The sequence below is a fragment of the Cebus imitator genome, unplaced genomic scaffold, assembly GCF_001604975.1.
Source record: "Cebus imitator isolate Cc_AM_T3 unplaced genomic scaffold, Cebus_imitator-1.0 Scaffold256, whole genome shotgun sequence".
Classification (NCBI taxonomy): Eukaryota; Metazoa; Chordata; class Mammalia; order Primates; family Cebidae; genus Cebus; species Cebus imitator.
The window spans coordinates 1,738,766-1,764,836 of NW_016107571.1; the positions used below are offsets into that span (position 1 = coordinate 1,738,766).

Below are 26,071 nucleotides of genomic sequence, written 5' to 3' on the forward strand. Positions count from 1 at the left end.
GCCTGTCCCATTCACCTTTACCCAGCTGCCTCTCCCAGGCTGGGCCCTGTGTTTTGTCAGCTCTTCCTGGTTCCCATGTCCGCACCCCAACTTTCTGATCTCCCTCCCTTCCCTCCTGGTCTTTTTCCCTGGCAGCTTTCTCCCTCTACCCATCTCCCCAGGTGCTCATCACCATCCACAAGCACTGTAGAATGGAAGCACCAGTTGGGCAGATTTACTAGGGCAAGTGGCTGTTTTATTTACTGATGTATTTCCAGTGCCTGGAACTGCTTCTGGCATATCATAGGTATTCAGTAAGTATTCAGTTAGTGAATAAGTCAATCGCGGATGGGATACTACGGGTTTTTTTCCCCGGCCCACTATACTCCCTTTCTTACTATGACTGAGTTCAGTCATCCTGATGAATAGAAAGCAGGAGAGAGACTCTGAGAGACTTTGCCAGGACACGGACTGGATAGGACTTGAAAGTTACTCATTACAGATGATTTTTTAATATTCTGTGGTTCCTTCTTCCTCACTCCAGCTTCTGGCCTGTCCCGGGTCTTCTCTTCCCAGTCACACTTGGGATATTTCTTTTCACAGCAGCAAACTCGAAGCCAGCTAAACTCTGAAATATAAATATCATTTTGAGGAGCAGGGACTGGGCACAAAGCAGGTGCCAGTAAATGTGTGTTTCTAATTAACTCATGTCCCCTGCATATCAGTACAGATCATCAAAGATCATTGTCATTTTGGTTTTCTGGCCTCATTAATAAAGAGACTTGCTTGTAAAACTCCCTTGCATTGGCACTGGGCTTTTAACCTTTCCTGAGAGCACACATAGACCCTTGTCTTGTTTTTCCCAGTTGAGCTAGGTACTGCCTGATCCAAAAATGGGAAATGAGATGGTGACAGGTGTCTAGGGCAGGTGTGTCATTCACCTTGCATTTCCACCTCAAGATCTCCTGACGTCATCCAGACAAGCATGGAGGCTGCCTGAAGCTGTAAAAAAGAAAAAAAAAAAACCAATGGGGATTAATATGAAGATGTAAAATAGGTTCTGGACTTAACAAAAACAAATGCATCTGGAAGTTGCTCTTGGGATAGGGCCAGTAAAATCCAGTTGGTGCCTAATGTTTTGGGTATCACTTAGCAAACAGGTTCTCAGAGGCAGGCACGGTGGGAGCTACCAAGATGGAAAAACACAATGCCGCCTGTAGGAGCTCAGGGTTAGGGAGGGGAGAGGAGAAATATACACAGGCAAATTGCAATGGGTGGAATAAGAGTAGAAGCAGGAGGGGTCACGAGGTAGAACACAGGCACTTCCATTGTCCCCCAGAGCAATGACGAGCAAAAGCTTTAATTCATGGCCTTTCAAGGCCACCCACCCAGCCCACATCCATAACACGTTTCGCTACGAACAGAGCCAGAGCTACGGTTTCCTTCCATGCGGCCCAAGAGGCGCTTCTCTGCCCAAGGCCACCACGTCCCCCATTCCATCGCAGAGGCTGTGGTGGCTGGGACAGAGGCGGAGAGCATCAAGACCATGGGTGTCTTGGACTCCGATGGGTCTCCAAGGCGCAGGATGCGGGGCGGGGTGCTCAGAAGGCCCCAACACGATGCCTGGGAAAGGAAAGAGCAGCCTGATCCTCGCGACAGCGTCTCTACCCTCTTTCTTCCTTGGTCTTCCGTCAGCCGCAGTGAAACATGCAACCAGCTTGGCGAGGAGGGGGCGACGGACGCAGCAAGAAGAGACCGGCGGAGGTTAGAGGTCAGGGGTCGGGAGCGCTCCTGTATCGCGGGCTGCAGTGGGAGGAGCTGCGGGCCGGGGGGAGGCGGGGAGCACGGCCGAGAGGGGCGGGAGGGGCTGCCGGCGGAGGCTTGCAGGGGCGGTGCGCTGAGCTGGGCACTGGCGGCGAGGAGGTGACGCGCCTTGGCGGGCCTCGGCTCCCGGGAGGAAGGCTGCCCTGGGTCGCCGGGGCCTGCAGCGAGCCGGGTCAGCCCCGCGCCGCGCCGCGCCCCGCCCACCCCGCCCCACGGAGGGCGCGCCTCGGTGAGGCGGGGCCCTGGAGGAAAAGGCGCCACTGGAGCGTGGCGGCAGCTGCCGGAGGCTGAGCTAGAGCCCCCCGGGCCCCAGCCCACCGGCGCCGAGGCGCCCCGTCCCCTATGCCACCTCGCGCCCGCCTCCTGCCGCGCGCTTGCGAAGGCCGGCGCCCCGCCCGGAGATGGGGAGACGCGTAAATGGCGTGGCTCCCGGCGCCGCCAGATCGCAGGAGCCCGGCGCCGGGGCGTTGCGCTGAAGCTCCCTTTCCGCGCGGCCCGGGAAGCCTGCAGGTGTCCTTGGCCACTTGGCCGCCGCCCCGGGTGCTCCTTCGCCAGTGCCCAGAGCCCCGCTCTCCCGAGCGGCCCCGCCCCCCAGGCTCGGCGCAGCGCAGGACGCCCCGTCTGAGGCCCCCCCGCCCCAGCGCGGCCCCCGCAGCGCTGCGCCCGGTCCGGCGCAGCTCCCAGCCGCGGACGCAGGACCCGAGACTCGCTCCTGCGGGTGCGCTTGTTTTCCAGCTGCCGCCTCTCCCTGAGCAGCCTCCGCCAGCCCGGCCGCCGCGTTCTGCTCTGCCCCGCCCGTCTTCCTCGCCCGGCGCTGGATTTATGAATGGGGGGAAGAGGCCACATGCCGCCGCCGCCGCCTGGTATTGACCGCACGCAGCCCGGGCCCGCGGAGCTCCGGCTGCCGTGAGAGCGTCGGCCCGGTCCCGGCAGCCGCTCGGAGGACTTGTTGCTGCTGCGTTGCTGCCGCTGCAGGGAAGCCGGCTGCTCCGGGGCTTGGTGCGGTCTGGGAGCCGGAGGGTGGCCCGTGTGAGTGTGAGCGCGCGCGCCCCGGACCCTCACGGTGCGCTCGGACTGTGCGCTTCCTCGTCTTTGGTAGGGGTGAAGCGGGGGCGTGTCTCCGGCCCAGAGCGTCTGTGTGTCCCGTCCTAGCGGGGGACCGCGTGTGTGCCTGCTTCTACCTCCCTGGGTCCTCCCTCTCTCCGCCTCCCTCTCTCCGGCGCTTCCTACCCTAACCCCAACCACCTGTGCACCGGAGAAACCCAACTCCTCCCGCTCCACGTCCCGGGGGAGTAGGCAGGGGCAGGGCCACGCCGCAGAGGGGACCGCCGCCGCCTCCTGCCTCCTCCTCGTCTCCTCCCCTCCCCCGTCTGACGCTACCTCCTCGGGAAGGGTGTTTGGAGGGCAGCGGCCGCCCCAAGCCGGAGCCCCGCAGCGCTTCTTATGATCAGCTCGGTGTGTGTCTCCTCCTACCGCGGGCGCAAGTCGGGGAACAAGCCTCCGTCCAAAACATGTCTGAAGGAGGAGATGGCCAAGGGCGAGGCGTCGGAGAAGATCATCATCAACGTGGGCGGCACGCGACATGAGACCTACCGCAGTACCCTGCGCACCCTACCGGGAACCCGCCTCGCGTGGCTGGCCGACCCCGACGGCGGGGGCCGGCCGGAGACCGATGGCGGCGGTGCAGGCAGCAGCGGCGGCGGGGGCTGCGAGTTCTTCTTCGACAGGCACCCGGGCGTCTTTGCCTACGTGCTCAACTACTACCGCACCGGCAAGCTGCACTGCCCCGCCGATGTGTGCGGGCCGCTCTTCGAGGAGGAGCTCACCTTCTGGGGCATCGACGAGACCGACGTGGAGCCCTGCTGCTGGATGACCTACCGGCAGCACCGCGACGCCGAGGAGGCGCTCGACATCTTCGAGAGCCCGGACGGAGGCGGCAGCGGCGCGGGGCCCGGCGAAGAGGCCGGCGACGATGAGCGGGAGCTGGCCCTGCAACGACTGGGCCCCCACGAGGGAGGCGCAGGCCATGGCGCCGGGTCTGGGGGCTGCCGCGGCTGGCAGCCCCGCATGTGGGCGCTCTTCGAGGATCCCTACTCCTCCCGGGCAGCTAGGGTGAGTGGCAGGAGCCCGGGTCTCCCCCTCGCGTCTGCATGGGGTCCCTGGTGGTGGTGGTGGGTAGGGACAGGGAGGAGCAGGGACCGACTTACCACCTCTGGTTGTTCCCGCCTTCCTCTCAACCCGCTCCGTGGCCCGGAGGAAAATTACACACTCCTACCCTGTCCCCTGCACGCTCCATCAGGAGATTGCACACACTTGACTTACTACTTGGACCTAGTCCCAGCTGCCTGCTTTGCCGCATCCCCTCCAGTGAGTGGGGTGCCCAGCTCAGCTCCTCCACCCACTTCTTTGGTCTGCACAGGCCGCCCTATCTTCGGCTGCCCTCTACTCCGCACAGGACTACAGTCCTGGAGAGCTGGAATTTGGCCTTCTGCTGGGGGCAGGGTTGAGAGGAAGTAAACTGGGGTGGGTTTTGTTAGATGCTTCCATGCCCTGCCACCTCATTTACATCCTCCCAGCAGCTCAGTGTGCTCACAACTATGCACTTCAGAGAGGGGGACATAGGCTTCAGTATCTTCAGCTCATAAGAAGCAAAGCTGAGACCACAATTCAGCCTCCTTTCCAGGCCTTCTTTCTCCCAGGGAGCATGCCATGCCCCCAAGGCTTCCTGCACACCTGGGATGTCCTGGCCTCAGCTGAGTGAGAGCAGAATTAAACAGGAAGGGGCTGATGTTCTAGGTCCTGCAGGCTCCCTTGGCCAGTGGCCAGCCACAGGCTTCCTGGTGATGATACCAGATTTTTGCTGCCGCTTCTTTTCTTTCTGCTGCAGCACAGTCTTTCCAGAAAGCCCTTGTTCAGGTTACCGCTTGAAATGGGTGTATGGGGGAAGGTGGCAGCACGGATTGATTTAGGCAAGACCTAATCTCTACCTACCACCTCCTCCCCAGGTAAATCCAGTTTCCCTAATCCTTTTGGGTGGAAGAAGGGAATGGGGGAGATACTCATCCCATTATGCTTGAACAGCTAAAAAAAAAAAAAAAATTCCTGAAGGATGACTTTAGATTCTTTAAAGAAGGAAAGCTCTGGGGGCTGGTGTATGATCTTATGGTCAGCAGTCTAAAGCCTGGCTGGGGCCTGTCTGGGAGACAGGAAAGAGCAATGTAACTTGTTGGGTCTGGGGACTGCTGCTTGCTGTGAAACCTGGTTGGTTCCTCTGGCACCCCAAATTGCCATGTTAATGAGTCTCAGAGCACCCTCCCTTTCCCAGCACCCCTGTGCTGGGCTTCTTCCTAGTCACAGAAGAAGGCAGTGTAGGGAATTGAGGAACAGGCCTGCAGGGAAAAGCCAGGCTGGCATAAATGCCAGGCCAGGGCAGATGCATCTTCTGCCTGGAAGAGAAGGGAGGAGCAGAGGTCTCAGGGGCCATGGCGTACCAGGCTGGGGCTGCAGGCAACCACAAGAAGGCAGGGACCTTTCTCAGGAATGAGAACAAAACTAGAGGGAGCTGCCTGGATTTCTTTCCTTGCAGCCCTGAGACCGACTCAGAAGGTGAGGGCACAGTGATGCCCCTGGACTGAGTCTGCTGTGAGTTCTGTGGGCTTCTCATGTAGATCACTAACCTTGCTAGCGTTAGCACTTGGCTGTCTGCATTACAGGAGAGAGACAGGCACCCATCATTCAGACTCTTTCAAAGTTGGGGGTAGGGGAGGAGAGATAGAGATAGGAATGGAGAAAGGGGACTAGAGAAGCAGGGATGAGATGAGGTGGTTAGGGGAGCTAGGCCCTATTTCAAAGCATTCTAGGATTTCTGAGGGTTTTTCACCTGCTCTTCTTCCCTCCTGGAATTCCAAGTGGCAGCCCACGTATCATTGAGTTTATGTATCATTGAGTTTATTTTCTCCCTAACTCACTGTTGAATGACCAAGTCAGGGGGCCTCTTTGAGTAAGCTCAGAGCTTGGCCTGCCCCTTGAAGTCTTCCAGGAACCCAAGCCCCTTTGACCTGGAAGCACGTCAGCCCAGGCATTCCAGTTGAGGTCTTGAAGTTTGTGATGGGGCAGGGTTAATTCTTCCATTTAAACATTGAGAAAACCAGCATGCAGAGACATTAAGTTTCTTGCCAAAGACTTGAACTAACAGCAGAGCCAGGAAACCACCCCTAGTTTCCAGCCTTCTGGTTCTTAATCCTGATGTGAATATCTGGATGGAACTCTGGCCAGCACGTGCCCAAAAAGAGGACTTGCCTCCTGCTGAGGAGCACAGGCAAAGGTGAGCCCTCGCCTGCTCCCGGGACATACAAGTGGTAATACATAATTTTTAAAAATTAATGAATAATTGCTCATTATTGAGCACCCCAGACAAACACATTGCTCTATATACTTTACATTAATCTCTAATCCTCCCAGTAATCCTAAAACCTGATGATTATCCCCGTTTAATAGATTGAGGCTGTGAGAAGGTAAACAACTTGCCCGAGATCACACAGCCAGATAGTGGCCGGGCTTTGAATCAAAGCCAGAGTCCCTGACTCCTAAGCCTTTGCTCTTGTGATTACAACACGTTCTTTCCACTGAACAAGGCTCCTGTTGAGACAGAGAGCTTGTTTCTTACTCTGGCCTGACAGGTGTCCTTCTGAGGTTCTGTACCTCCTGTGGATGGCATCAGAAAACCCAGGGGCAGTTGGAGATGTGAGAAAGAAGACTTATTCTATTACTCTCCAGCCCTGAAACTATATGCCATATGGGGAGTTCTGGGGCTGCACTTTCACCCCTCCATTTGTCCCTGGCTAGTCACCCTGTCCCTTCCTTCCTAGCCCTGTTCCCCCAGGTATGTGTGCTACCTTCCCTCGCTCACAGGTGCCTCCTCCCTGGAAGGGCCTGCAGCACTGTGGGGCAGTGGGCGAAGCGGGGCAGAGGAGCAGTGATCTGCCCTGAGGCCTCCTTTCTGACACAGCAGCCTGGTCATTTGAGTAGTGCATTATGACAGGAGCAAAATGATACAAATGGAAAGTGAACTGAGCTGATTATGAGAGCCTGTTGCCTAGCTACACGTCTGGCCCAAGGAGCTGTTCTACTCAGGCAGGCTCCTGGGCCGGGATGCTCACCCTGCTCCATTAACTGGCTGGGCCCATGGGCGACTGGTGCTGGTGGTTCTGTTTCTGTGGCCTGAGCTGGGAACTGGCACAAGGAACAGACTGGTCCTGTCCTTACCTGCCCACTGCCTGCTGCCCAGGGCAGGCGAAGGCTCGCCAGGGTGCCTTTACAGCCTGAAGGGGCCCAGTGGAGGTTTGGCAGCATCCAAATCTGTAGAATCCTGCACCTTCTCTTCTGAAAGCAGACAAGAGGCCTGAAGAATGGGCCCAGGTCGCCCTTCCGCTACTCTAGTCTCCAAGGTCTCTGGGGCAGGGCTGGCTTTAGCTCAGCTGTCAGCCTTATTAAAGGTTACAGTTCCTCTCCTTTGGCTAAATCAGTGCATTTTTCCTCTGATGTTTCCCATTTTTCCTGTGATGTTTCCCTTCTGAGTAGAGGTGGGGACCCCAGGAACTCCCTACACCAAGAATGCAGCTCCAGCTGGCTCATCCCCTTTGTTACGTGTCAGTTACTATGTAGGAGGCTTGGCCTGTGCTTGGCCTAGGTGAGGCGGGGGTTGTTCACATCTGCATGTCAGTATACAGATGAGGAAACAGGCCTGATGGGGCTTGCTTGAGGTCGCACCACGTAATGGTAGTACTAGGATCCAAACCCAGGTTCCCTGAGTCTGTCCGTGCTCTTCCTGTGGCCTCTGGCTCCTTCCCAGAGAGGACCTCTGGCTTCCAGAGGGTGGCCCCTCACTAGAGAGCTGCTGCTTCCACTCTGCTCTAAACTCTCCCTTTACTTCTCACTCCCTAGAGTTACTCAAGTCTAACCTCTCTTCTTGCTGTGGGATTTCCCTAGGAAAAATGAAGGGAGGTGTGGTTAGGAGAAAAGACTAGAGGAGGTTCCCTGGCCCAGGCAGAGCATGAAACCAAGGCCTTCTAGGAAAGGTGTAGAGCTCCATTCCTGCCCGCCCCCTTTGGAAGTTCCCTGGCTTCTCTGGTCTGGGCATTGCCTGGGGGACAGGTCAGTGGTCATGACAAGCTTTAGAGTGAGGGCCAGGACTCACTGATGCTGTGCTCTCTGAGCTAGGGTGAGTCAGGAACCCCAGCCCAGGAAGGCAGTACCCTGGCTTTCTGAGCTCCCCAGGAGGGCAGTGCCAGCCTGCCTTGGGCAGCCCCTCCACCCCGTTCCTGAAGTGCAGGAAGGGGCCAGGCTGAAGGCTGCAGGCCTCCCTCCCTGTAGACTCTGCCCTCAGGGCAGCCTCCCAGTTTCCTCTTGGGTTTGTTTTCTTCTCCTATTCTGAACAGACCAACATTTGTCTCTGAACATGTTGTCTCTGAATGCTGAGATGTTTCTGATTGTCACATTTGGGGTGGGGTGTGGAGTGGGGGAAGGGGAGAATAAATGAGCTATTTTGGTGAGTTGAGGGAAGAGCAGGTAGGAGCAGAGCCAGTCAGCCTGGCTTTGGGGGTAGGAGACCCTGGGCCCTTCACCTTCACCCATGGGCAGTATTAGCCTGGGATGCTGGGCACCAGAGCTCTGTACCGCTCTGTCCCCTGTGTATAACTGACCTGCCATGACCTCTGCCCCTGCTGCCTGCTGGAATTTTCTTAAGGCTAAGGGGTGGTTACCTGGCCCCTAGCAAGGGTTCCTATCAGAAAGTGGACCTGGCTCACCCTGGAGGGCAGCAGAGGTCCTAAGGCCCCAGCACCTAGAGGTATTAGTGGGCATACCCTTGTCACTTTGTCCCAGTCAGTGGGTCTGATGACCTCTTCTTATGACAGGCTCACCAGGACCAGGAGAGAGCAGGCGGTCACCTTGGACCCAGTCATTCAGAAAGCACTTAGACTGTGCACTTACTATACACATGCCAGACACATGTGGGTTCTAGAAATCCCAACATGAGTCAGAAGGGGTCCCTGCTCCTGACAAAAGCCAAGTCAGGTGGCGTAAGTGGCGGTCAAGGGAAATTAGGTGACAAGAAATGGCAACAGTAATACAAGATGGATGATGAGAGGTGCCATAGGAGCCATAAAAAAATAAAGTTCAATAGGAATTGAGAGGAGGAATCGACAAATCCCACCTCTGCATGGGATGGGGTTAGCAGGCTGTTCAGAGAGGCTTCCACAAGGAAATAGAAGCTGAGTTGGGTGGGCCTTGTAAGATACTGACTTAGCGCCCTTGGATAATTTTTAGAAATAGGCACGTTATAAATAAATATGTAAATAAATAAGATTTCACTGTGGGTAGTTTTATGGTCAGGAGGCCAGACCAAGCAGAGCGAGGACAGCATAGGCCCTGGATGGGCAATAACCAGGAATTCCATTTGACCGAATAGTGGGTTCTTGGATAGTGATCCGGGCTAGACTGAATTCCTTCTGACACTGGGACTCATTTGTTCTGGGCAAACCAGAGGCCCTGAGAGGCCCCAAGTGCTGGCTCATCAGAGGGCAAGCGTAGGTAGAGGTGGGCTCTGGACACTGGGACCAGAAGGTCCTGGCTCAGCACAGGGTAGGGGCAGGGCCAGGTCCTGTTCCTAGGGGTGCCCATGGAGGGGAGAGGAGGGGACGTTTCTCTACTGGGATCTGGGCCATAGTGCAGGCCCTCAGCCAGGAGCCAGGGTTAGCTCAGAGATGCTTTGTTTGGCAGACCCTCTCATTTCCTGCCTCTTACCCCCGAGGTTGCCCCACTGTCCTCCAGCACTGCCTGTGCATGAGGATCTGGCTTCCCTGGAAGGCTCAGTCCCTCACCCCATCTCCCTAGATCTTACTCTGCCAGTGTCTTTGGCTGTGTTCTCAATTTTCGCTTCTCCTACACTTCATCCTTAATATAGGTTTTTGGGTCTGAGTCTCCTTATGTTTATGTGCCCATCTGTCTCCCTGGCCCTTCTTCCCTGGGCTCTCCCCTGCCCCCGCTGATTGTGTTCAGTTCCCAATGATTGGTGTCTGTCACCTCTCCCCTCGACCCAGCCTGCCCCAGATCCCTGGAACGCTCTAGGCTTTGTGCTAAGTTTTATAGGTATAGTTTCTTTGCATCCTCAAAACAACCGTACAAGGTAGATCCTACCCTCATACACGGTAGATACTGCCCTCGTCCTCTCAGACATAGCAAGCAGATTGTAGCCCCAGGACCTTTGCACTACTTGTCTCTTCTGCCTCGAACTCTCTGGGTCTTCCTATGACTCACTCCCTCACTGTTGAGGGCTGTTTAGGTGTCGTCTTGCCATTAAGGCCTTACTTGACCTCTCTGCTGGAAGCAGCTACCCTATCCTCACACCTCTTATCTCCTTTTTCTCTTTATTTTTTTCATAACACTTAGAACACCTGACATACTGTGTATTTTGCTTGTTTATTTGTTAATAGTCTGCCTCCATTAGAATGTAAGGTCCAAGGGGCAAGGGTGGTTGCCTGGTATTTTCCCCAACACAGTGTCTGGTACATAGTAGGTGCTCCTTTTTCCATTTTATAAATGAAGACCTTAAGGCGTGGAGAGGTGAAGGAACTCATGCAGGGTCTCATAGGCAGTCAGTAGCAGAGCCCAACTTGAACCTGGAAGTGTATGACTTTACATTTCTACAAGGACAGTCCACCAGTGGGGTTGGTGGAGAACGCTGGTAATGGGGCTGAACACCTGGGCCTTTGAAGATGAGTGGGTTTTCAACAGGGCACAGGCAGCTAGTGTGTCTGAGGAGCCCAGGGGGCACAGGGAGCTGTGAGGAGAGGCACTCTCCAGCATAGAGGTTGGGAGCTTACTGTCCAGGGTGCTGAGACCCTCCTGCATCCTTCTAGCAGGATAGGAAGTGCTGCTGGTGGAGCCAGCTCACTGGCAGTTTTCTACTTAGAAGCTTTGACTTCCAGTAGAATCCATGCCCTTTGTGGTGGAAAGAACTAACAGCTTCAGCCATGAAAACCAGGACAAGTCACTCCTCCCTGGGCCTCAGTTTCTTCATCTGTAAAACAGAAGAAATGGAGTTGAACTGGATAACTTTCTCAGTCTTTTTCACTTCTAAAAAGCAAAGATTCCGTGCTATTTTGGCTCCAGATTCAGCTCACCTTCAAAAGCTGCACACGGGGGACCGCACCGCTCCTCAGCTCTTATCTCCATTTTATGGAGCACTTATTGGGTGCCAGGCATTTACCATGTAGAGGCTCATTTAATTCTACAGTAACACTGTGAAGCAGGTACTAGTACTGTCCCCATTTTATATGGAGGAAACAGGTACAGAGTACATTCACCTGGTCTAGTGGCAGGGCCAGGATGAGGAATCCAGGAAGCCTAAACCTGGGGCCAAGGCTTCTAGTGTAGGGTTCCCTAGCTGTTCTGTCCCTTTAGTCTGTCCACACAGGGGCACATGAGAGGGAGGCACAGATGTCCACGCCAGCTCTGTAGGATGGCAGGATGGCCCAGTGGGGAATGAGAAGAAGGCTCGAGGCCGAGGCTTTGGCCTCTAAGCAGGGTGATGTTGCTGCAGCCACCTCTTCTTCCCTTGGCCCCCTTTTGTGCTAGGAAGTCAAGGGAGCTGTGAGGAAGAAAGCAGTATCCCTGCCCCCAGAGGAAGGCCTGGTGAAAAGCGTCATTTGCAAGCAGGATCAACCACCTATGAAGTAGTTCAGTTTGGGAGCAACTTAGGGAATAATTTGGGCCCTGAAGGGGAACTTGTAACCTCAGGACCCACCTGGAGCAATGTGCCACAGCTCAGGCCGCAGCTCTGTCTCCTTGGGGAGTGAGGGCTTCGTGGGGCTTGCTGGGTGCCTGCTACCCCAGCCCTGGAGAGGCCACAGTGAAGATTGAGGCCCCACCAAGGTTTCAGCAAAGGAGGATGGGATTGTTTCCTTCTGCTTAGTCAGAAGGGCCAACTGGAAAGAGCTTTGGGCTGAGAGTCAGGAGACTTGGCCTCAGTGTGATCCTGAGCAAATCATCTGCCCTCTCTTGTGCCTCTCTTTCCCTTAAAAAATGGGCACACACAGCCACTCTTTAGCTCCCCTCCTCTTCTAGAGGGTGGAGGTGGAGGGTAGCAGTTAATAGTAGATGGGACAGTCTTGTGTTTTGAAAAAAAAAGCAAAGGTGAGTGGACAGACAGGATTCCAGGGGGTTGTTCCTAATCCAGGTTGCGGCTGGTACCCACTGGGTCTGAAGGACTCTCTTGCCTGTTGCAGAATGAGCCCATGGTGGTGGCAGTTGAGGAGGGTAGTGAGGCAAGCATCCCTGCTGTGAGAGATGGCCAGGGCCGCACTGGCCTCCCCCGCTTCCTCCCTCTCCCCCTTCCTCCCTCCCTCCCTCCCCCCCTTCACCCCTTCCCCCCTTCCTCCCTCTGCTCACCCCCTTGGCAGCTCTTTCTGAACTTGTTTTTCCAAGTCCCTAATTAACTTCATGCCTCCCAGGTGAGTCTGCTCTCCTGGCTAACTTTTCCTCAGAGAGCCAGCTTCTGCTTCCCATGTTTCCTGGCAGAATTAGGTTATGCTGCCCCTGCCCCTTACCTCAACCTCTCTGTTTTTCAGGGGAGAGGGGGGTGCCAGGACTGGATTCCCAGCCTGACCATGGCCACGGACAGGCAGTTTTGCCAACTCACTTCTGGATGGCCATGGAGAGCCCACAGGCTGGAGCCACTTACTTAATGCCCATATCAGCCTGTACTGACTTGGCAGACCCTTTTTTCAGAGGAGGAAGAATGAGGCCAGAAAAGGAACTTAAATTTACCTTCACTGGGGAGAAACGGGCAAGAAAAGCTCCAGCAGTGTTGTAAAACAGAGAAAGTGTGTGTAATTTTTATCATACATGCATTTCATTGCTATTCATCCCCGGACCCAGCCTTCTCCTAACATGCTGTTTCTGATCAACCCATCCAAGCTAAAGTGTAAATGAGGTACACTGAGGTGTGTGATGGGGGATCCGTCCTAAGCCCAAGGCATACATTCCTATAGGTGAAATAGCAGTCATCAGGGAGCTAACTGGGGACAGGATCAGTGATTCAGAGATGGCTTTCCCAGGCCTGTGAATTGACCCTGCCTGGGAGGTGGTGAAAACATTGTGGTATGAAGAAAATACAGCCTTTGAAGTTAAACAGTACTAAGTCCAAATCTGGTTTTCATCCCTTCCAGGCTGTGTGACCTTAGGCAAGTATGTAACCTCTCTGATCTTCAGTTGATCCTGTATAAAATGAGGTAAGGCCTGCCTCACAGGGTCATTGGGAGGATTGAAGGCAATTGAAGCATATACAAAGTGCTTAACAGTTCCAGGCACAGAAGAGACAGCTGATGACTATTCATTCCAGATTTCCCCCTTGAACTTGCTCCCGCTCCAGAAGCCCTGGAGGTGCTGCGTCTTGCTTCATTTTCCCAGGTTCCCTTGTATTCTTCATTGGTGTTTTGCAGTATGGAGTACAAGGTGTGCCCTCCTCATCCCAGTGCAGACTCCCAGGGAGGAAAACCTCTCTGAGTCCTCACTAGACAGGGGACAGGGACATGCCAGTGCCTGTCTACATAGCCACATGGAAATCAGGGTGGCTCAGGCAGGCATGGGGATTACCAAATGGTACCATGAGGCCACAGACCCCCCTTACCCACCCATTTAGGCTCAGCCATCTGGTCAAGGAGGAAGTGCAGTCCAGCCATCATGCAGGACAGGCGGCAGCAGGAGACATGAGACTGGACCCCATCAGTGGGCACCCTGACAGTGGTGAATGGCACGGCATGAATAACACATGAAGTCTCCGTAATTGGTGTTATTACACATGCATTTCATCTCCATTCATAATGATTGGACACTTAAACCCAGCCGTTCCTCTGCCGCCTGCTGCTGTCATCCTTCTAGCCGAGATCCCAGCAGCTGTCGGGATCAGCCCCTGCCACTCTGATGCTGATGGGTGTGGTTCCTTTTTCTCTGGAGCTCGAGTTCAAGGAAATGTCTGTTTGTAGGAAGGAGTGGGACTGGTTCTTGTGATCAGACCACCCTGCCAACTGCCACGGTGCGTATTGTCCCCTTCAGGGACTTCCTCACCGTCTAGGCAGTCAGCAGGGAAATCCTGAGGTGAGAGACAGAAGAGACTATGGCTCATAGGCTCAGCCAGCAGAAAGTGGTCTAGGGTCATTCCTTGTAGCAACCTGCCTCTGGGCGTCCTTCATACAGTGGACCTCAAACTGTAGGTGCATTAGGATTACTTAGAAGGTTTAGTAAAACATTGCTGGACCTTACCCTCAGCATTTCTCACTCAGTAGGTTTAGGTAAAGTTTGAAATTTGCATTTCTAACCAAAGGATCAGAGACGTAATGCTTCTAGTCCAGGACCACACTTTGAGAACCGCTGCCTTAAAGCCTAGTTACTGCAACTGCAGTGCGTGGACAAAGAGCCTCACCTGAGTGCTTGTTACAAATGCAGAATCACAGGACCTGCCGCAAGCTTCTGGATCAGGAGTGCATTGTGATGAGATTCCCAAGTGGTTTTTACACCCATGGCAGCTTGAGAAGCATTAAAGCGCAAATGGGTCAGAGGTGGGCAGAGCTATGGAACGCAGGTCTGGCAGCTGTAGATCTCTGACCAGTTGCTTCCAGCCAAGAGCAGCTTCTCTCTTCTGTGACAAAGATTGGGAAACATTGTCCTAGAGCCCCCGAGCAGATGACTAAAGACCCTCTGAGGAGGGACTTCCAGCCCCTGACTCCATATGTTAATCCCGCCTCTTACCCTGGAATGCCCTTCCTGGTAACCTTCATGCAGAAGTCCATGTCCGCAGCCAGGCCTATCCATCCCTGTCTGACAGCTGCCCCCTGCTCTCCTCCCCTGCCCATAGGTAGTGGCCTTTGCCTCTCTCTTCTTCATCCTGGTCTCCATCACCACCTTCTGTCTGGAGACCCATGAGGCCTTTAATATCGACCGCAACGTGACGGAGATCCTCCGTGTGGGGAACATCACCAGTGTGCACTTCCGGCGGGAGGTGGAGACGGAGCCCATCCTGACCTACATCGAGGGCGTGTGTGTGCTGTGGTTCACGCTGGAGTTTTTGGTGCGCATCGTGTGCTGCCCTGACACGCTGGACTTCATCAAGAACCTGCTCAACATCATCGACTTTGTGGCCATCCTGCCCTTCTACTTGGAGGTGGGGTTGAGCGGCCTGTCTTCCAAGGCAGCCCGCGACGTGCTGGGCTTCCTGCGTGTGGTGCGCTTCGTGCGCATCCTGCGTATCTTCAAGCTCACACGCCACTTCGTGGGGCTGCGTGTGCTAGGCCACACCCTGCGGGCTAGCACCAATGAGTTCCTGCTGCTTATCATCTTCCTGGCCCTGGGCGTCCTCATCTTTGCCACCATGATCTACTACGCAGAGCGCATCGGGGCCAGGCCCTCTGACCCTCGGGGCAATGACCACACCGACTTCAAGAACATCCCCATTGGCTTCTGGTGGGCTGTGGTCACCATGACGACACTGGGCTATGGGGACATGTACCCCAAGACGTGGTCAGGCATGCTGGTGGGGGCGCTGTGTGCGCTGGCTGGCGTGCTCACTATTGCCATGCCGGTGCCTGTCATTGTCAACAACTTTGGCATGTACTACTCCCTGGCCATGGCCAAGCAGAAGCTGCCCAAGAAACGGAAGAAGCACGTGCCACGGCCGGCCCAGCTGGAGTCACCCATGTACTGCAAGTCTGAGGAGACCTCCCCCCGGGACAGCACCTACAGTGATACCAGCCCCCCTGCCCGGGAAGAGGGTATGATGGAGAGGAAACGGGCAGGTGAGATTAGGGGTTGGGAAGGAAAATCCCTTTTCCCCCAGTGGCCGAGGGAGTTTCCAGGTGAACTTCAGCCCTTGGGATTTGGGCTGATGTTTTATTGTGTGGGGTTAAGCATAAGATGTGCCTTTATAGGAGCAAAGTGTTGAGGCTAAATTTCTCTATCCTCTGGCTGAGTCTTCCATATCGTCCCAAACATCAGATCTTTGGAGTGAGTATTCCACCCAGTGTAGGCTGTGAGGGGCAGTGCATGGGGCTGTATATTAGATGCCCTGGTTTCTAATCCCATTTTGGCCACTGTGCTGTGTGCCCTGAGGCCAGTCACTCACCCTCTCTGGGCACCGGTAAAATAGGAGTGATATTATATCCTACCCTTGAGACTTTGAAAGACCCAAATGAATGACAGATAGGAAAGTACTTTGAGAAGTTAAAACCACTTTACAAATGTCAGGCACTGTCATTATTAGCCAAAGATCAGGGCAGCTGTTCTTCCAAGGTACATCAACACATGAATCACTTCTCTGCAAACGTTTGAGTCTGGTATCTTGGCCTAATAAATGTGATAACGTAATAGTAGTGGGAGGCTGCCTTCTGTTCAGCACAAGCTAGATTGAGTCCTGGGCTCAGGGTCTGACATGGGATGGAAAGGAACTGAGGAGGGAGTGGCCCAGACAGTGCTGGGAAGGGGAGGAACATGGAAGAAACTGGTATCTGTGCCCTGGAAGAGGAGAGCCTGGGCATCTGAATCCTGTCCTTCAAGGACAGGAAAGGCCATCCCAAGAAAGCTCATCTCCACCCCTGAATCAGGAGATGGGGAATGGAAAACAGCTTAATCCCCAGCAACATGGACTTAGGTTGGAGAGCAGGAAAGGCATCCTGACTGTTAGGTGGAGGCTGGGCTCCTGGGAACTGAATGGAATTCCTGGTATGGAGACCTGGGCTGGAGCCAGGAGACTAAGGCTAAGCTCTGGGGCAAAGTGGGACTGACCCTGCAGGAGAGACACCTGGCTCAGGACACTCACCCATGGCCTTTGGCATGTGCCCATCATACCTGCCTGGGTCGTCTCATTCCCTAGGGTCATGTCAGGGGCCTGGGTCTTGATAGACTAGCACCCATCAGGCTTCCCATTTCTCCCCACCAAAGTGATACCCCTTCCTAATTCGTGAATATTAATCTCCCAGGGAACTTCAGCTGCACTCTGAGGCCCATTCAGGGCTTAGAGAGAATCCTAATATTAACATGTGGAAGTCCTTAGGTCAGCTGCTCAAGGTACACTTCACAGTGGCCCTATCAGACCTGCCCTTAGCCTGACCCTGACAGCAGCCACATTAAGGGCATGCCTGGCCAGTGGCGGGGCCACTGTCTTTGCGTAGAGTAGCACCCCCTTCTCCAGATCCCAGGGCCAAGCTTCACCTGTGCTGCTGCCTGACAGAGGCAAGGGGTGGGGACCAAGCCCATAGCTCTTGGGAGCTGCATCGGAGCTTTTCCCACGGTATCCTCCCCAGACAAAGGTCAGCCCTAATTGCAGAGGGCTCTAGGTCTTTGGGGCACAGGACTCCAACCTAGATGCCTAGTGAACCAGAATGACTGTCATCCAGAGAGAAAGCATGGACAACACTTTATAGATTTAACCCTTGCTGTGCCACCCCTCACCCCTAGCAAGCTAGGCATTCTCCATGGAAGTGCAGACTCATCCAAGAGCCAGCCTGAGCCAGACCCAAGGAGGAAGTAGAATCTGCAGCCTGCGTTGGGCTGATCTCCTGGGGCAGCCGTCAGCAGGCAGATTTGGGGAGTCGCTGTTGTAGGGCATCTGTGCTGTGGCTTCATCCCTGAGGAAAGACCCTAGGCTGAGGCTGGGAGAGAAGCCAGCCTTCAGACCAAGCACAGCATCCTGCCTTTGCCCTGGTGACACGGACTCCCAGGTAGATGCTAGGCCCCCTCCTGAGGTTTCGGAAATGACACTCTGGGTCTAGGAGACCCCAGATGACCCCATGAGCAAGGCCCAGGCAGCCCCTCACGCAGCTTCCTTTCTGTGTGCCCCCTTCAGATTCTAAGCAGAATGGCGATGCCAACGCGGTGCTGTCTGATGAGGAGGGAGCTGGCCTCACCCAGGCCCTGGCCTCCTCCCCCACCCTGGAGGAGCGCCGGGCCCTACGACGCTCCGCCACTCGAGACAGAAACAAGAAGGCAGCTGCCTGCTTCCTGCTCAGCGCTGGGGACTATGCCTGTGCCGATGGTAGTGTCCGGAAAGGTATGGCTTCCCAAGCTGGACAGGTGGGGAGCCCCCCAAGAGCTGAGTCTCCCCAGTCCCCCCCAAAGAGCTTGAGGTCCCCCCCTCCCCTGAGACCGTGGCCACCATCTCCTCTGCCTTGGATGCATCCCCGCTTCTAGAATGGGTACCTGATCTCCAGTCCCTGGATTAGAAAGGCCACCTCCATCACAAAAGGGCATACGGCTCCCATCCAGCTGCCCATGGGAAAGAGCAGCACCAGAGGGTTGAGAGCACACAAGGCCAGGCCCCCCACCCCGTGCGTCCATTGCATCTCTTTCTCTTCCTCTGGTTCCCACTGCTGCCTTCAGGCCCCACTCCACAGGGTCACTGCCAGCCTCTCCCTAGGCCTCCTTTAAACACAGCTAAGGCTTCCCAAGTAGGTCACTGCTCGAGGTGCCAACAACGTTCAGGAGTCAGGGAGCCCCTTACAGGCCCTGCATCCTCCCATCCTGCCCCGGGGGTCCTGGAGCACAGGATGGGCAGACCTCCATGTGCAAGTGCCTAAGGTGAGACTGTCCTCTTGACTCAGTGCCAGAGGTGACCAGGGGGTGGGGCAGGTGGGCAGGAAGAGTGGGTCCCATCTGAGGAATGCTCTGAGGATTTGGAGAGGTAGAGGGAGCAGCCCATTCTCTGCTTGTCAGAAGAGCCTGAAATTCCATCCCCAGGCCCCAAGCCTGCAGCAAGGCAAGGGCAGACGTTAGGCTGTGGAGCTAAGGGATTCTGGGCCTTGGAAGGGGGACAGGAATGATCAAGGATGGTGAAGGGCCTGTGGTGACTGAGAACTAGGGGTCTTAGAACCAGACGCTCCTACCTGGTTTTAGGACCAGATGCTCCTACCTGGTTTTCCATCACTTATTCGTCTCTCTTGCCCTGTACCTGTTACCTAATCTCTCTCAATGTTCTGCCTATTTCTAGAATAAACCCTGATTCCCTTTTTTTTTTACCATGATAGACCAGGAATTTATAAACCCTGATTCCCTCCAAAACAAACTCTTCCCCAGGTTCTCTGCCACTTCTTAACCAGCTGGATTTCCCATCCCCCATTTCTCTCTGTCCCCAAACCCCAGACCCAAACTAAGTTGAGTGAAGCAGGGGCAGTGGCAGCTACAGGAATAGCCTGTGATGCCTCTATCCCTCCGAACTTGTCCCTGGCCTGCCAGCCCATGCAGGCTCCCTGGGCATCTGCTAGTTCCTTTCCCAGCCCTTCCAGTACCACTGTTCCCACAGAAGCCCCAGGCTCGCGAGTCTAACCAGGCCCTGAAAGCCATGTGTCCAGCTTTGCTGGGTGTGTATCCTGTGGGCTGGCAGAAGCAGAAACAGTGATCTGGTGCCTGGAAGGAGGTGGTCCAGCAATCCTAGCAAAAGGCTGCAGATGGAGACTGCTCAGACCTTGTACCCTCACCTGTGCTCCTTTGTTCACCCCCATGTCCTATCCTTGGGCCCTGGGTGTGGCCTTTTCTCCTGCCTACCATCCCAAACAGGCAGTGGCTTCCACTGTGTCCTTGTTCAGTGCCCAAAGCCTTGCTTTGGCTGGACCATGCTAAGTGGAGAGTCTAGAACAAGCATTCCCCGCGTAGGATTCGAGAACACGGAGCTGAGTGCCATGCACACCTGCTTTCCTTCCTGGGCAGTGAGGGGCTCAGTGGAAACAGGTGTGGAAGAGGCCATGAGGGTGCCAGTCAGGAGGGACCACGAGGTACAGGGAGTGGGCCGCACCTGGGGAAGGCGGTGCACGTGCACGGGGGAGGGGAGCCAGCGTCCCACCCTGCAGTATCCCTGGGGCGCCTGTGGGGCCTGGCTGCTCTGTTTTCAAGATGCCTCCACAGTGCTTCTTGGCAACAAGCATGTAGCTCAGCCAATTAGGGTGACCTTCAAGAGGGAACAGGTGGGTTGCTGGGAAACAGGCCCTGCTAGGCAAGCGTGGCAGTTAACATCGCCAAACTCCCAGTGCGCGCTCGGCAACTTTCCCCACGCCATACCGTGCCACACTTCTCCACACTGGGGTCATGTTTAAGACCAGGAGTGAGTGGGCTCAGGCCTCCCCACACAGGCCCACATGGCAGAGTGCCAGTTCCTGGGGAGGATGGTGCCAGGTGCTAATTAGGGCTTCTTAGGGTCAAGAAGGTCGATGCTGGGGGCTGGGGGGTCTTTGTGCAGCTGGATGATAAGGAGCTGGGGGGCGGGTGGCAGGGAAGCTTACCTGGGGACAGGACAGGACAAAAGCCAGCTGGGTGTGGGGCCCTAGAGTCTGTCCTCAGGAGTCCAGACCTAGACAGCGAAGAGAGCCCAGGAGGGCCAGGCCCCTCCATCCCCGCCCAGGGCCACCGCCCTGCAGTGTTCCCTGGAACGTGGTCCCTGAGGAGCCGCGCCCACTGACCCGTGTGCCTTTTCTTCACCAAGGCTGTGGAAAGTCTCGGAGTCTAAACAACATAGCTGGAGCAGCTGGAACCAGCCTGGGGCTGTCTCCACTGGCATCGAGATACAGCTCGCCCTACCCTCTGAGAAAGTTTCTGCTCACCCCCTTCCAGCCCCTCACCGGCCCTCCCCCTGGTCACTCTGCCCCTTAGCTGCACCTTCCCCTCCAGGCACATGCGCACGAACAGGCGCCTTCCATGCCCTCTGCGCTCACTCCCTGAGGGCCCATGGGGACAGCAGGAGGGAGCAGTCAGGAGAGGAAAATGTAGGCCCCTGAGCCTCTCCTCTGTAGCTCCCAGCTTCCCAAAAGGTTCAGCTCTGGAACGGGAGAGCAAAGGTGAGCTCAGTCCCAGGGCTTCTCCCCACCCAGAATCGCCTCTTCCTGGGCTGTAGGTGCACACTCTGGACCTGTCTCTTAGCCTTGCCTCCCTCTTGGGGTCCCACCAAGGCTAGTCTCAGCCACCAGGCGTGTATGTGCACACAGTGTGCCTGGGGCCAGTTAGCCTTGCTTGGGAGCTGGGCCTATGTTAATATTTTTAATCACTGCGAATGTATTTCCATTCCTCATAGCCTTTAACCAGTAGCCAAACAGCCTGTCTGTCTGTCTGTCTGTCCACCCCACACCCAGCCCAGCAAGGAACAAGGCTGTCATGTGGGGCATCTCTGCTCGTGTAAAGGTGGCTTGACTCCTTGGAAGAGCAGTGTCTATGGGCAGTGCTGCCCTGGGAGAAGAGGCCTGATGTTTTCTGTCTCTGGCTTGGGGCGCAGGCGGGGGTCCCTAGCGCTGTAGCCTCAGGCTTGGTGCAGGTTGTGGGTGGCTGCCTAGGCAAGGGAGACCCTTCCCTTGGGAAGCCTCTGCCCAGATTCGGTGGTGACTCCCAGTGGCGGCACCTGGTGTCCCTTCTGCGCCCCGAGCTGCTACGGCATCGCTCTCCACGCTGCTTCCTCTGCTTCTGCGACAGTTTTCCTTCCCTCTCCCGCTCCCTCAAACTCCCAGCCCTGCCTCTGAGTCACCTGCCATTCTCACCCAGCCTCTGCGCTTTGTATTCCTGCCAGAACCGGAGACTCATCTAATTTCTATAATTAAGTGTATTCATTTACCTAACGAGCCCAGGAGCACAACAGGTTTGTGAGTCACTGGGTGAGCAGGGGTACACCTTGCGCAAGGGCAGCTGAGGGGAAGTATAGGGACAGAAGCCATCCTGCCCCCACCTGCTCCTGCCACTTCCAGGAAGGGGGCCCTCCACAGCCTGAGGAACAAGGTTGCCTCAGCCAAGACGTTTCCTGTTTCACCTGATGGGAATTAGACCTGACAGCAGAGCCTTGCGCCTGGCAATTTTTAGAGTCAGATTATGCAACTTTGCGGAGAGAATGACTAAGTAAGGTCCAGATATGCTCCTTCCATGGTCGGCAGAGACAGGATGGCAGGGCAGCGTCAGGGCTGGGCAGAGGCTGGGAAATCTGGGGCTGTCCAAAAGGTGAATTGGGCAGAGCAGATTATTTCGTGGGGTTGGGGGTATTGTGTAAAGCCTGTGCCTGGAGCGTCTCCACCCTGGTGCCTCCTTCAGTCTTGGGCAGGCACAGAAATGTCCTTCTGGAAAGGTCTGTCCTGAGTGGGCACTGGGATACCCCACCCTGCAGTGCTTTGTGGAGCCCACCTCCTGCTTGCTCTCAGAATGAAGTGATGCCTAAAAGTGTAGAAGAGGGAATTTGGGGGCTTCCATGCAACTGCCCTTCAGAAGGAAGCAGGCCTTTGAAGTGACAGGGGTGGGGAAGCCTGTGGAGAAGGATGGAGCCATAAGGGCCCCGCCCCCAACAGCCACAGGGCTCCCTGCGCAGAGGGCCTGGGCTCTGACCCGGACACAGCGAGCCTGGTGTGCAGGTTAGCAGGGGTGCCACTGCTCTTTTCTCCTCTGACTTGCCTTTCTGGTTCAGGGAACCGAGGCCGCTATTTCTGTGGCAGCCCTCAAGTTGTCAGGAGCCCAAGTTTCCACGGCACCCACCGCCTCCTTCCCTCTCTTCCCTCCCACAGGGCTGGGCCTGCTCATGGCACCCCTCTGGTGGGCACAGATGTCCCTGGGCGACAAGATGCAGCAGTGCCAGGCTGGAGCCCTAATGCCTCAGGGAGCTGGCTCCCACACATCCCTCTTGGGTCTCTGGCTTCATCTAGGAGAGACAGAACCCAGATAACAGGAGGGCTGAGGAGACTGTCTGCCCTTACAACCTGTCAGCATCTCTGGGCCTGCCCAGGTCCCTAGGAAGGGGCAGGGTGAGCCCTGGCATTTGCAGAAACCCTGGATGCCAGGCACTGCCACAGGAAGTGGCTGCCTGCACAAGCGTCAGGCTTACCCAGGCCTTGGGCCTCCCTCCTTGGGAGAAACCTCTCTCCCACCCACCATCTGAGAGTGGAGTTTGTTTTCCTTCGGCTAGACTTGGACCTGCACCCATTCCTTGGCTGTCAGACGCCTTTCCCCTGCAGCTGGAGCTCCGCCCCTTCCCACAGAACTGGGAGGCAGTCTGGGTAGAAGTTCACAACCTCACCTTCCAGTCTGTAGCAGGGCGACTGGCAACCCTAGAGGCCACTTTTCAGGGCTTCTGAGGGGTAGAACCAGAGGAGGGGGTGCTGCAACCTAGAGCCTGGCTGACAGGAGCCAGAGGGGAGGAGGCCGTGGACTGGCCACAGGCCCTAGGCTGCACTTTCACAGAGTTTCCTGGGAGAGGAGGGCCAGCTCTGCTCTGGCCAGTGTCACTCTGTGAAATCCCTGCCCCACCCCTCGTGGGTCAAATAGGTAAGAATCCAGGGTGAGATTCCTAGGAAGACCCCTCCCCAACTCTCAGAGGTCCCTGAGGATGCAGAGTCCATGGAAGCCAGTGAAAAAGCAGTCTAAGGCCATTATCTCAGTATGGGCTTCTCTGCTCCCGGGCTTCTGGGACAGCCTTGCTATGACTCCTGTCTCATACAGAAGACCCCTTGGTGGCCCAGGCATTCTCCCCAGTGCATCTTAGGGCCTAATTGCCTACAGAGAGCCCAGAGGCACTTCCCTGTCCCCTAGTGAGTGGGAGCAGTGGCAGGTATTGCTTAACTTACCTAGACAGGAGTACAGGGCAAGAATACAGCTGTCTGCTTGTCCTCAGAAATGGGGCTCTGAAAAACCCTGAGCTCCTCTGACGTTAAGGCTAGTATTCAAAGGCTCAGAACACTTGTAGACCAAGGCACAGTGTTTAAGGAGGTGATTGGGGCATATAGTCTTCAGAAGATGGAAACAGCATTACCACAAACTGAGAACACCCTTTCCCTACAAAGTTGGTGGAGGCACCCCAAAGCCCAGGGTGGAAGCTGTGAGGTCCGGATGCCACATCTTTGCCCACCTTGAGAGGAGGCCTAGCCCTAGACCTCAGACCCCAGAGCTGCAGGGATTGTCCCAATGGGTCTGGAGCTCCCACTTCCACTATTGACCCAGATCTGTAGCTGAGGGCGGCACTCCTCCCTGCCCTACCTGTGGTCCCACTGGTAAGGTATCAGAAGGAAAGGCCCAGGTCACAGACATCCCAGGCTGAGGATGGGGTCCCAGAAGGGCTCTCTGAGGGGTCGGGTTTCTCAATAAGGTACTATTTCCTGACCTTCTCTCCTGAGACAGGCACATTCGTCCTCCGTGACCTTCCCCTTCAGCATTGACCTGAGGCTGCATGCCCTCCAACTGCTGGGACTCTGTTCCTGCCACATTGAGGAAGGGGGCTGGGCACGACATGGCATCATACTCAGGAGCCTTCTTCACCAGCTCCTTGGGACAATGGAATATCCCAGGGTGGTGACAGCAGATGGAGCTACTTGGGGGAGAGCTCGAGTTGGGCAGGCAGCAGCTGGGGTGATGACCTGTGAGCCACAGGCTACTTGGGGGAGAGCTCAAGTTGGGCAGGCAGCAGCTGGGGTGATGACCTGTGAGCCACAGGCACTCAGGAACTTTCCCCACTGCCTCCTTGCAAGGCTGCAGAGCCATGGTCCCTTTCTCCACTGCACTGGAGCTCTGAAGACCTAAGAGGCTAGTGGTTCCTGGAGCTAGTGGTTACCTGAACAGGTATGGAGATGAGCTGCATCACCTGAGTCACCAGAGTTGGGTTGGCAGAAGGATGAAGGGCTTACCCCTTTCCCTGACCCATCCCTGTTCTTCCTGGCCTTTTATCCCTGGGTCCCTCATGCCTTCCAGCTGTGCTTCTGGCCTGCTCCTCAGCCCACACCTTGTGGGTCAGCAGCTGGCTTCCTTCTAACATCCCATTCTTTGTTTCTCCCTTTCTTTTGCTGAACTCCCTGTCCTCCCCCCAAGAAGGCAATGTTGAGCCGAAAGCGTGCGTCCCAGTGTCTCACACCTGTGCTCTTTAAACACAGAGACCTGCCAAGACGCCCTCTCGTCCAACTATGCCCAGGCTGAAGTCCTCACCCTCTCTTAAAGCGGCACCAACGTGAGAGAGACAGGCAGACAGACAGAAAGCCAGAGGCTTAGGGAAACTCTGGAACCCAGACAAGAATCTTTTCGCTGGGGAAGACTCAGATATCCTTGTTTGCACAGGACTGGTGGAAAACCTCCCATGTGACCCTCGGAGTCCAGAGCCATCTGGGCCTGATGTTGTTCTACTGTACATTGAAGAGATATATATGCACATATAGTATCTATATTCATACATACTATACTCTTGTGTGTAGTGCACGTGCTATTGGTGGTTTGTCTTCTTTGTTAGGCTGTGTCTCCCTGAGCCCTTGCCCCACCTGGAGTTTCCCATCCCCTTCACTGATTTCTGTTGTTTCTGCTGACTGTGTGGGTGGAATGTCCCAAGAAAAGTGCATCTGGGAATTGCTAGTCCAGCTGGGTGGTCCCAGGCTCCTGTCTTGAGGGTGTTTTCCCTGTCAGTAAGTAACCTGGTGAAGTCTATTGAAGGCCAGATTGCCCCCCAGGGTCACTGCCTCACTAGCCCCACCCCACCCCAGATTGGGGTTCTATCTCCCATCCCGCACCCTCATTGTGGGGGGACTTCCAGGGGCTCTTCTGCGGCCTCCTCCCCTCCTTCCTCCACCCCATATATGTCCTTGACTGAGGGGGGCATTTTGTCTTTTTTATTTTTGACTTTGTTCTGCCTCCTTCGTCTGTTTGTTTTTAAAGATGCTGCTGGGCAGACGGGCAGGGAAAGGATCTGCCTGCCCATCTGGCTCAGGGGTCTGAGAAGGGAAGCCTTGGGCGAGAGGAGACCAGTTGCAATACTGTACTTCCTGGCCAGTGGCCAGAGGATGCGTGCAATAGCAGAGGCCAGGTGACCCCTTCAGCTTGGCCTCTGCCCCTCCCTCGGCCCTTCCTCCCTGCTCCTCCCTGGTGTTGGTCAGTCCTTTTCTAAAGCTGTCCACTTGTGTGTGTCTGGGGCATGCCCAGGCTGGGCCCTGTGCCCCGTCCGCCTGCCTCCAACTGTCATGCTGTGCTCGAGCCCCAATAAAGACATCTGGAGCATCCTGCTGCTCCTGCCGTGTGAGCACCTGCCTCTGCCTCTCCTTTCTGGCTCTGTGTCTGTCGGGACCTCCTGGGGCTCTCTCTCCTGACACCTGAGGAGTGCACACACTCAGCAGAACCCCACTCCAGCAGGAATCATCAGTGAAGCCCAACCCCTGCATTTTATAGTGGGAGACCAGTGCTTAGAGAGGACAAGTCATCTGCCCAAAGCTACACAAAGAGGCCTAACCCAGGACCCTGA

At 55.7% G+C, this 26,071-nt stretch overlaps 2 protein-coding genes across 9 annotated transcripts in view; one reads left to right on the forward strand and one right to left on the reverse strand.

Moving 5' to 3' along the window:
* Positions 1–209: 209 nt before the first annotated feature.
* Positions 210–2,649, reverse strand: LOC119467050. The gene has a single exon (XM_037728148.1). It carries the CDS (start codon positions 2,647–2,649, stop codon positions 1,354–1,356), a length of 1,296 nt encoding a protein of 431 aa, XP_037584076.1. The 3' UTR covers positions 210–1,353.
* Positions 2,063–26,071, forward strand: part of KCNC4 (potassium voltage-gated channel subfamily C member 4) — a 68,659-nt gene continuing 44,650 nt past the window's right edge. For 3 of the 8 annotated variants that reach the window (XM_037728133.1, XM_017499313.2, XM_017499309.2), the window contains exons 1-3: positions 2,106–3,915; positions 14,717–15,653; positions 17,699–17,902. In XM_037728133.1, the coding sequence (XP_037584061.1) occupies positions 3,247–3,915; positions 14,717–15,653; positions 17,699–17,902 (1,810 nt within the window). In that variant the 5' untranslated portion in view covers positions 2,106–3,246. Of the gene's footprint in view, positions 3,916–14,716; positions 15,654–17,698; positions 17,903–20,323; positions 20,884–23,976; positions 24,231–24,291; positions 25,853–26,071 lie in introns of those variants that run through there. The other 5 variants (XM_017499311.2, XM_017499310.2, XM_037728134.1 and 2 more) reach the window with 5 other exon arrangements.